This window comes from Rhopilema esculentum, chromosome 16 (genome assembly GCF_057945365.1).
Source record: "Rhopilema esculentum isolate cy_ngs chromosome 16, ASM5794536v1, whole genome shotgun sequence".
NCBI classification, from domain to species: Eukaryota; Metazoa; Cnidaria; class Scyphozoa; order Rhizostomeae; family Rhizostomatidae; genus Rhopilema; species Rhopilema esculentum.
The window spans coordinates 6,238,186-6,249,794 of NC_142830.1; the positions used below are offsets into that span (position 1 = coordinate 6,238,186).

General features: G+C 35.5%; 1 protein-coding gene across 1 annotated transcript; it reads left to right on the top strand.

Annotated features, from left to right (window-relative positions):
• The first annotated feature begins 266 nt into the window (after positions 1-266).
• LOC135682794 (small glutamine-rich tetratricopeptide repeat-containing protein beta) lies at positions 267-11,558 on the top strand. The gene is made up of 11 exons (XM_065197832.2): positions 267-498; positions 2,118-2,224; positions 2,981-3,035; positions 3,369-3,468; positions 3,830-3,934; positions 4,453-4,507; positions 5,039-5,132; positions 7,047-7,114; positions 8,159-8,196; positions 9,108-9,221; positions 11,089-11,558. The coding sequence occupies exons 1-11, from the start codon at positions 399-401 to the stop codon at positions 11,195-11,197; spliced, it is 945 nt and encodes a 314-aa protein (XP_065053904.2). The 5' UTR covers positions 267-398; the 3' UTR covers positions 11,198-11,558.
• The last annotated feature ends 51 nt before the right edge of the window (positions 11,559-11,609 follow it).

The following is an 11,609-nucleotide window of genomic DNA, read 5'->3' on the forward strand; positions in this document are numbered from 1 at the left end:
ACCACAGAACCCCCTCAACCCTATTTGTTCGGAAATTCTCAGATTACGAGTATGAACATATCACATATATATTTATTATCAACTGGCAATTTTTCATAGTCATTTTGAAACTGTAAGAAAACAAGATGAGCATCAGACAAAGCTAAAAATTTTTGCTCATTTTTCTGATACACACATTTCCCGGATTTCTGCAAGAATTGTTTACTTACTTCATGCCCCTAACCACGAACATGAAATCATATCGCAGTCAAATATTCCATTTACAGGAGATGTTTGATTGCGAGGGCGATGCATAGCCTCGTTTTTGAAACGCATATCTGGCCTGGCCTAGACACAGCACCACGGTGATCTTGTGAGTTTCAAAACGACCCTATAATTCTGGCAATAGGAAGAGCAGCATGGATTCAAAACGAAGTCTTGCACTTGCAATAGTTAAACATTTAAAGACTGAGATAATCAGTGGCACTCATTCTGACGAGATCGGAGAGAGCCTTGAAGGTAAGTACGAAATATTTTTTATAACTTTAATGGTATTAGGTACCCAGAAACCTGGTGGAGAAGACTAATGGTCTGCCTTGGCCTGGGTTTCAATCACTAAGTTTTTAATCATCTCTCTTTTGCGAACATATTGATGGCCTCCCACTCTGGCCTGTCACCCTTTAAGAATCTTCTCTATAGAAAGCAGACAGAAATTGGCAATGTATGTGCGTAGATTAGCATCATAGTAATCAGCTCCTTGATCGGACTGCAAGGTCAAAAGGTGCAGAGCTCAGTGGACAGTTTGTACATTCTGTACGTTTTGGTGGGTGCAAGAGCACCCCCTTTTTACGAGGAGGAGTGCAAATCTGCTCTGGAAACTTTGAGTGCACTCCAATCCATTACGTGCTACAAGAATTCAGAGCAGAGTATCAAGTTTTTTATGTTATTAACAAAATGATTATTGATGATATTTTGAAATGAATGCCTTCTTTAGTCAAATAAATTAGCAAATTTGAAATGTATGTCACATTTGTTTATATGATTATACTGCCTTCAAACCATAAAGCCCTGGCAAAACAACTAAACATTTCACTAAACATTTCACTCAACTTTTGTTTAGTGAAAAGTTTAGTGAAAAGTTTAGTCGTTTTGCCACCCTGTTTAGTGTTGTTTAGCTGTGTTGAGTGTTGTTGAGCAAAGTTTGATCCTGTTCAAAAATGTTTAGCATTGTTTAGTGTTGTTTAGCAAATGTTAAGTCGTTTTGCCACCAATAAAACATTTTTTATGATCGTGCAAGCGCACTAGCTGTGGAAATCCAAAGGTTTTCATCTGTTTTCATAGGTTTTCCTGTCTCTACGTGACATAAAAAGCCTTTGTGAGACCTCTGCATATCTTGTTGTATACTACTGTGTCTTCTTCAACAGTCAACTTTGTTGTTAATGTGCTAAAAAGTCTTTTCTTTCCCCGCCACTTCATCCAATTCTTATTTTTATCCACTGCTTGTGCATGCAACAAAATAAATTAAAAACAAACTCCTATGCAAGATCCCCAACAACCCAACAGTGTCATAGACAGCTCGCAGTTAAAAAAAGGTTGAGTGAAGTTTAGTGAAAAGTTTAGTCATGTTTTGCCACCCTCACTAAACTTTGCTTTACTTCACTAAACAAAAGTTGAGTGAAATGTTTAGTGAAATGTTTAGTCGTTTTGCCAGGGCTTAATTGTTTCTTACCTTTATTAAATGTGTAATTGGTCATACGGCTCCTTTATGCTCTTGCCAACGCCTTATGATTTGTCTTACAGGTCTACACTAATAATAAAACAGACCTTGTCTTGTTGACAAAATTTTTAAAGATAATGTAGTGTGCTTTGAAAAGGCCAAGGAATAAAGTGATGTCCTTTAAAAAAGTTACAGGATCTCATGTTTAATTGTAGCCCATACATCTACTGTTGAAGCAAAAGTTTTGAAAAGTTGAAGTTAAAGCAAAAGCAAAAGACTGTTGAAGCAAAAGATTTCTTTTGATTTTATACATGTTAGCAGTTATTATTGCCAATTTTATAAAAAGAAAGTCTTTTCTGTTAATGTTTGAAAATACGTTCTTTAATTAAAGTTTTGATAGAATTATTTGTTATTCAAACAGTTGCAGTTCAGTGTCTAGAAGAAGCATACAACATTAAATCAGACAAAGATATATCAGGACTAGATTGTGGAAAATCACTTATGGACATTTTCAGTGATGGTCTTAAGGTATGTTATTTTAATTTGCAAATGATATTTAACTGAAACAATTTGTCAATGGCATTGAAACATGGAAAGATTTTTAAACATTCTTATGCCTCTCATTTGATATTACTGACAGTCCATTAGGCATTAGGAAATAGAAAGGTGGAATGCTGATGCCTAAATATGCTTGCTTTTCAAAGCCTTTTTAAAATCCTTTCAGTTTAAAGTTCAGCTTCCAACATTTTATGTACATACCATTTTTATTTGAATTTCAAAGGTGCATAAATAAGCAAGTGTTGCCTTAATGAGTTGAGCACATTTTTCATCTTATTCTTTATCAAGTTGTCAGTGTGTTTACTTATGAACTGTCAATACTCCTGTGCACCTTAAAAAATTTGTACAACCTCCAATTTTTCAATCGTTTTATAAAAACTGACACAGTACATTTGGATGACATATTGTGCACAGGATCTGAGATCTTTCTGGTTTAAGAACTATTTGTGGAAGTTGAAAAGCATAATGGTGGAGGCTAGATATCAATTCAAATTTCAATGTGCATCCTTTATGATTATAGTTGTTCTAGTTGGTACTATTTTTTAAATTGTTTTCAATAACCAGATGGACATTTTGGCAGTAAAATGACAGAAATATGAAGGATTGCACTGTATCACTGGTTCCATAAGGATTCTTTGATACTTTGTGTGGGCACTTAATGAAAATCGTATCAATTATGTTGGCTAATTTTTATCAATGGTAATAATGGGTTTTCTAATATTTTAGGCACCAGAAGCATCAGTATCTCAAAAGGCAATTGCTGAACAACTAAAAATTGAAGGTGAAGTATCCATGTATTGCCCTTTATTTGTGCAAAAGAATTTAATTGTCAATTTTAATATTTCTTACCTTTCTAGGTGCTGTTTAATTGCCTACTGAAAAGTATTCTCCTGCTGAGGCCATAGCTGCTTTCATATCATGCTTTTATCAGTGATATGGCTGAGATGAATGTGAAATGACATAATCTTGATAATTTTTTAAATTGTGAAATCAGAAATGTTTGCTTTACAGATACGTCTATTAATTCTAAATAACCTTAACCCCCTCTAACCATTCTCTTAATAGTAATAATCTTTAAAATCCCTAACAATATGCTACATGACAATCATTTTAGGCAATGACCAAATGAAAAGTGGATTGTATCAAGAAGCTGTGGATACATACACAAAAGCAATTCAAGTCGATTCAAACAATGCAGTTTATTATTCAAATAGGTATGATTTCTCATAGTGCTCTTTTCACATTCCCTTAACTGTAATATGTTATTGATAAACATGATTTTAAATGCCATCTGATTTTTAGTCATTAGATTTTGATTTCCAATTCTAGTCTATACAAGCAATTCAAGTTAATTGAAACAAAGCCTACTATAGATTTTTTCAAAAGCTGTCATTAATTGTGTTTTTATGGAATAAGAGCTTGGTTTGGTATCTTGTTCGTGTATATCTTGATCTTAAAACTCAGAAAATTTAAAGTTTCGTCACAAAATTTTATAGACATTCTCAAAGGAAACTCAAAAACATATCTTAACATACTTGTATGCTCTTAAGGTTTATTATGATTAACACCTTTCAGGGCAGCTGCATTTACAAAACTTGGTGAAAACCAAAAAGCGATTGATGACTGTAAGGTAGCAGTTGGGATTGATCAAAATTTCAGTCGGGCATATGGTAGAATGGGGTATGTTAATTTTCTTGGTTGGTCATTTATGTCAATTTTATGTTCTAATTGTCAGTGAAATTCTTATTTTTCTTACTGCTATGCAATATACAGAATGAAAATGGTTAAAGTGAAAATGTAGACTTGTATTTGTGTGAACTGTTGAGGCAATTATGGCATTTATGGTTATAGTAAGTTTTCAAGCAGGGTGGTTTTCATAACCCTTTGTATTGTACAGCAGGCAGTAACTATTTTTTATTGTTGACAGTGCCTTAAATGTATGTCATTCAAAGATCAGGATGAAATATTATTGACTAGTTTGATAAATAAGGGAAATTCTTGATTTCTATTTTGTTATAGACAGGTTACATGAGAACTAGAGGTTGGGTACAGAAAGAAATTTCAATCCTATTCTATGAATTTTATATCCTGCATCTCGTTTTCAAAGTCAAATGGCTGCACGCAACAAAATGTACATGTGCGGCTGTATATGTGGAGGAAAAGCAGTTCTGTTAACTGAATTCAAATTTTCTTCATAGCCTTGCCCAAATGAACATAGACAAATTTTCTGATGCAAAAGAAAGCTACAAAAAGGTAAGATTGAGGTGTCTTTTAACATCAACTTATATCTTCTAAAGAACATAATTTTTAAACAGCAAGATCCATTTCAAATGGTCTGAAATAAATAAAAAACTGTCCCGGGGCTCTCTTTAGACAAGAAGGGGATGGAACCTTCAGTAATAACTTTCTTAAGAAGCCCTCTGCTAATTGTTCAATTGAAAACAATTATCTGTGAACAAATATTTGTTTGATTTTCTTAACAAAGTTGGGCTATGTTTTATATTTCTAATTTTAAATAAAGCGCCTTTTCGACTTATGCTATAGCTTGCAAATTATGATTAAATAGTTGATTGTTTTATCTCAGATTGATTCTTGATGGGAATGGCAATAAATTTTTTATCGCTTTGGGTATGATATGTTACTGAGTACTTGTTACTGAGTAAGTGTAGGATCACCCTTAATAATGGAAATTCGATATTATCAGTTCAATATTCTATTTTTCATTTTGTAGTATAAAACACTACTTTGTCAGGCTGAATTTAACTCAGTTTTTGTTAAATTTAGGCGTTATCCTTAGACCCTGAAAATTCTGGCTACAAACAAAACCTCGATATAATTGAACAGAAATTAGCACAAAATAGAGGTGGTGCTGCTCCAGGTATGGATAAAGGAATTTTTTATGTTTTTGTCTATAATGCTGGCACATTAAATACCTCTGGTAAGTAAATGCTTTGAAAATTTTGTAGCAAAGAATAAAACATAGATCCACTTCAGTCAGTAAATGCACTCGTAATTTTGTAAGCACAAGTTAATACTGGTGCGTCTTTTTCTCAGTTTCAGGGATGGCGCCACCAGGGGTGCTTTGGGGGGGGGGCAGGAGCACCCCCAAAAATTCATTGAGCCACCCATCGGCACTTCAATTTTTGAAAAAATTTAAGCAATGTCGGCACTTTCATAAATTCCACTTCGTGATTTTTTTTATTTTATTTTCATTGTTTGATTTTTTTCAATTTTTTTTCATTTTTTGAACTAGAATTACCACAGCAGAAAGGGTGTTATATTACATCTTCATGGGTGGTTCACTCACTGTCGGCACTCTGACATTACAGCCCCCCCCCCAGCATTTCTTTTCTGGCGCCATCCCTGCAGTCAGTTTAGTATCGCAACCTGCATTCTTGCATTTGCCCCTCTTTGCCTTAGCAAATGTGTTTCTATATGATGTTTAGGTGAAAGAGCTTATTAGTTCGTACATCCATTTTTGGGTTTCTCTAGGTGGATATTCAATTTCATCGTTCCGGCTATTGTAAACCATCGCTCTGGCGTGGACAAAAATGCCCAATTTTGAATATTCTTTTGAATCCTTGTTATCGTGTTTTTTATTGATTTGTTCTAAAAACCTTTTGCTAGCTAACTTTTTGTTAAGAGATATCATCAAGATTTGCTATGTCATTACGAGGGACTTCTAGGCAATGACCGCCTCTTTTCACAACTTGCCACTTTCAGAATACCAATGTAAATTTCTTTATCCCGTTTTGAAGAGCAGCCAAAAACGATCTCGGTTATGTAGAATAACATAACCTAAGGTTCTACCAGTATTTGCAGTTGAAAAAGCTTGACAAGAATTTGTCTTTTATAGCGTCACACGAATAGTGTAACGTTCCTATCTAACCCCTCTTTCCTAAAGGGTCACAATTTTAATGAAAGGGTTTTAGAGAGAGAAGATACAAAACCAGAAACGTAAGCGGTAAATGCAAAAAGAGGGTCTGATTCTGAACTGCCAAACCGGAATTCAATTACTGGCATAGCAGTATGACATCGGTAAATATATAATTCATTACAAAACCCTAAGTGAATGGTCAGTGTTTCCTGCCAGTTACCTCAGAAACGTCATATGATCATGGCCTATCACCGCAAACTAGGCTGTCTCATCTAGGGGAGGGTTGGCAAACTTCTTTCTAGTTTCTTTAATACTCCTACCATCTCATTTTTCCATGCCTTTGTCATGCGTAGTAAGAATGGGCTATTGGTGACTATGCTATTCGCTCACTTGCTAGATAGACTGAACGACTTTTTATGGTCGCTTACCAGCTAATCAAACGATCAGTAAAGACACAAACAATACCTGTTGCCAAGAGCTGTTTTCGGCTTTTCAAATATATTGTATCGAGATGTCACCGGAAGTATTGTTCATAACCACCGACAGCCACCCATTGCTGCCAAACTAGTTTGACTTTTTCCAACTTCAGACTGCATGTCATATTCAACAGCTTATGCAGCAGTCGTTTCACCCTTGCAAGAAGTACGACGTATCCAAAAAGTAAAAAGCATCTCAAGAATTTCTTCCCTATTTTTATCTTTTGTTTTAAGTCTGCAATATGGTTCTACTATTTTGTGGAAATTTCACGATATTACAGTACCCAAATTTTTTGTCCAAATTGCTTTCATATTTTCTTCTAATTTAAATTGTCAACTCTTTGCCTTTCAAGCACTCAGGCCTTGAGTTATCAACAGGCCTTGAGAGAGCAGTTTTCGAAACATGATGCTGTTTACGACATTTTTTGTTTTCTCCTAGGTGGATTCCCTAATCTGGGTGGGCTAGACATCGGCTCTTTACTTTCGAACCCTGCTGTAATGAACATGGTCAGTTCCTTCGTATTTTTTGGTTAAGCAGTACTATACTACTTATATTGTTATTCAGTAATACTATTCTATTGATACTTTACTTCAGTAATACTATTGCATCAACACTTTTCTTCATTCAATACAATTCTACTAGTACTGTACTGCTAACACTATTCATAAGTGAATACTTTACTACCAGACAATATCCTTCACAAGTACTATGCTACTAATAGTATACTTCAGTAAAACTATGCTACTGATACGATACTCTTCTTCAGTATATACTATACTGCTGAGACTACACCTCATTTACACTATGCTGCTAATACGTAACGTCAGTGAACACTATACCACTAATATGTAAATACTATGCTACTATGTACTATTGCTAAGCTTCAGTAATACTATGCTACAAACCCTTTACTTAAGTAATTATTGGGCCACTTACGCTATACTTAAGTAATACTATGCCACTAATACTATACCTCAGCAATACTACTGTATTAGTAATATACTCACAATAATATTATACCACATACACTTTACTTCAGTAATATTTTTTAAAGAAGTCTTTGTCTGAACCAAATGGCACAAGTTTAGTCGTAAAAACATAAAGATAGGACTTAAAAGTTTTTCCTTAAAAGGCTCGTGTATTGATTGTTATTTTTTGTACGCCTAACCTTGACAATAAGTCGCTCATATTGCTTTCTTTTTTGTACACTTTTTCAGTAATTAACGGATAAGCCTTTCAATCAAAAGCATTTAATGAACATTTCACTTTACTCAGTCCCGTCTTCTTTGTTGCCTGTATTGTTTTTCTTTCCCAAATTAAACAACCTTTCTGCGTTTCCTATTAACCATAAGATTATTTTACATGAAAACTAAACTTTTTTTCAAACTCCAGTTATTCGAGTCTTCTTTCTGTTTTTATAAGAACAATATAACCTTAACGTTTATATGGATGACTTGAACCGCACAATTAAAGCTGATGTTTATTTTTGTTCCTTTTTGAAGACAAACTATATAATCAATCGAATAACATTCAAACAATTTCTCCGACAGGCACAGAGTTTCATGCAAAACCCACAAATGCAACAAATGTATGTACACAATTTCTAAAAACATGTAAAGTGTCATCACGTTTTTCAAAGCCCTTTATTTCAAATGAGGCTATTACCGCAAAACTGCAAAAGTTTTTACAACATTTCCACTGCCTCCTTAGTAGGGTTGATAAGATAAAAATCGTGCAAATTGCATAAAAGCATGAAGCTTTGATATGCATAATAAGATAGGATTTAGACCCCGTCTGGGAAATGCCTCCTTGTGCTATTTTCCGACTGGGGTGCTAGAGTACTGGTGTCCAGTACTCGGAAGGAGTTACCGGTGGTAAATTCCTTCCTGTTAGTTATAAACCCTTGATGTATGATAAGCCAACATAGTCTGATATGCTAAAAAAGGTTAAAGTGGTCCCCTACCTCAGGAATGCCAATTTGCACAGGATTTTACTTGTCGCAGTTAGTTGTTTGTCTAGAAAAATATCCTTATTTGTGTAATGTTAACAAGCTTTGTTTTTATCCGTACAATTTATCCTTGGTAGCAACTTCTCTAAACCAAGTTTTTGGTATTTTACCAGCTAGTTCACGGGAGTTCTGATCTGCTAAAAATTTTTTGTAGCGCAACGGAGCTTTCAGTTTCTTTTTTGTATCAATTTTTAAATGTTTCCTGATTTCCGGTACTTTGGGAAATTGCATTTTGACCACATTTAGCCTTGCCATAATGTTTGTCAGTCCATCATTTGGGCACTCATCCAGTGTGACACAAAAGCTAGGGCAGATGGAAGGATTTGGTTACAGACTAGTTTTTACCCTTTTCTTTGTCGTGCATTCTTTTTTACTTTATCTCAACCTCGTCCACCTTCTTTGCCTTTTATAGAAGAAAGCATTTTTCAAAATACTATGTTATATCAAAATTGTGTGGCTTCTATTTACTGTTATTTCAAACACACTTACAGGTTTTCAAACATGATGGGTGGAGGCGGCGCTGGTGGACCTGAGGTACCCGAACAAAGTAATGCAAACCCCGGAACTGGCCAGCCTCCATTTAACTTCCAAGATATCGTCGGAGCGTAAGTTACCCGTCTCTTTACAATTTGACCTATATGGCTCCGAATTCCGGAATTATCAACTCTGCATGAAAAAGCCTTTCAAATCAGAAAAGTTTCCGCTCGAGAAAAAGCGATTTTTACACAACAAAAGCTTGTAAATTACGTGTGGTATTACATAACTACTTTAAAAGTGTTACATGATGCACATGGATAGTTTCAGTTGTCTTCTAGCTTCTAAGATTTTGCGCATCCTGAAAAATAGGCTTCCCGCTACTACTCAAACTCGTTTGCAGAATAAGACTGTCCATTATTCAGTGCAATTTCATGTGCTTTGTTTCAATCAAGGAATTCTGTGCAACTGTGGGGTGTGGAGTGGAGAGGGCGATTGCTCCCCTCCTGTCACTTGCTCTCGAAAATATAGTTCTTTTCTTTACTTTGCCTTTCTTCCCTTTCATTTACTTTCGCCCCCTTGACCTTTCTATGTAAAGAACCTTTTGTTTCAATGATAATACCTCACAAAATGTGTCAAAAATTTTGAGGTCTGGTACTTAGTGGGTTGTTTGCTGGAGATTTGACTTTTACGCTGTGACTGTCAAAGCAAATATATCGTCTGATAAAATTGTCAACCCAAACAATTTTGGCCCTATTCACAGACCGTTAAGGTTAAATCAAAAAGTTTTTGTTATTCAAAGAAGCCGTTAATTCATATCAGATTATGGTTTTAAGATTCTAATCTTATGGTAACGTCGGATGATAATAGTATTGAGAAAAATTTATCAAAAACAAAACAGTTGATCATTCTTAAGAAACTTTTTATCGCTCATTGAACAGAGAGGAAATTGTGAGAATTCTGGTGGTTACTCGATATAACTTTAGTCGACGAGCTGCGGAGAATAGAAGGTAGAGGGCGGAGGAGAAGAGAAATGAAAATATAGCTCCACCTTCTGCCACTATTTTCTTCCTCCTTGTCCCTCGTAGCTCCGCGACTACTCTTTTTCCTCCGCAGTTTCCTTTATCCTATCCTTTTCCCCTCCCCATCTCCCTCCCCAATAGCCTCTGAGAAGGAGAGTGTGGTTCACCTACAGCCGGAACTGCCTCTGGCTGCCGCCACCAAGCACATTATGAATGCTCACAAAATTGCTTCGACCGATAACCATGCCGGTAGACAAGTTACCAACAATCCATCTCGTTCTCGTTTTGGCACATTTTCTCAACTCTGTGTTAAGACTAGTCTTTGAAGAGAATTCAAAAGATGGCTCAGCTTTGAGCAGGAGACTTTTGATGTCATGTACACTTGGATTACTAGCATGGTATTTTGCATATTTGAGATGATGGAAGCAGAATGTGCAAAGCACGGATAAGTCTTAGTATCTTTTATTGTATGAAGCTAGGCAATTTTTGATGCAATCCCTAAGTGCTTAGTTGCCCGGTTCAATTTCGGGTTTTTCAGTTTAAGTTTGTCATCAACGCTGAGAATTTTTTTTTGAAATGGCGCGAATTGTTGGTGAATTTTTATTGGATGAAAGGTGTTACATGACGTTTCCAAACAACAGGCTTCCGCAGGCAGAGTGGTCATTTATAATTTATACCATGTCGCTGGTAACATAGCCACGAAAAAAGTTGGTGTAGTGAGCACTGCTCACTGCCGGTGTAGTATACTAATCTGGCACCCTTGCAGAAGTGTTCTCTCTGAGGCAGTATGTGTTGCAATGACTAAATGAAACCGATATACGTTTTGGTAACCTTGACGATACGGTTATCGCCTGCGACTACGGCTATATTCGAACCAGGCTTTAAACTGCAGTTTTATGAGTAACCCGTCTTCTATCCATAGGCAACCACCCCTTGCCGATCAACTTGCCTATGAGATTTTGTTTTTGTTTTTCAGAACCCAAACGTTCGCAGAGCAGATGCAACGAGATAACCCTGAGCTTACCGAACAATTAAGGAGTCAGTTTAAAGGTCCAAACCCTGACTCAGAGAAAGAAGACAAGTGACGGAAGTAGAAATACGTCACCAATGTGTGTCACAATAACAACAGTTTCGAACTAAGAACTCTTCAAATACTCGATAATAAAACAGTGTTATATTTTGAATACATGCCGTTTGGTTTCTTCTTTGCACAAATACTTTTAAGTAAGCACATTTCTTTTACATCTATGCTTACAGCCGCTTTTGAGAAATTATGGAAGGCAGAATGTTAGAATATCAGTACATATTAGTGAAAATTTGAAGTTAGTGAAAAATTATAAACTGTTATTACGTGACTCAAAATACTGAAGATAAAATTTTGAAAGAAACTCTCGTCCTATTTTAATTGGAAATTTAATGTTCATTCTAGAATTCTTTGTCTGTTTATTTTCTTTTTGATTTTAACATATAACTTTTACAAATTGACTTTTCTTAGAA

Excerpts from the sequence above, each read along its gene's own strand:
- LOC135682794 (XM_065197832.2), top strand. The coding sequence starts at position 399 with ATGGATTCAAAACGAAGTCTTGCACTTGCAATAGTTAAACATTTAAAG. Across the intron at positions 2,225-2,980 it reads TTTTCAGTGATGGTCTTAAG|GCACCAGAAGCATCAGTATC; the intron begins GTATGTTATTTT and ends CTAATATTTTAG. Across the intron at positions 5,133-7,046 it reads TAGAGGTGGTGCTGCTCCAG|GTGGATTCCCTAATCTGGGT; the intron begins GTATGGATAAAG and ends GTTTTCTCCTAG.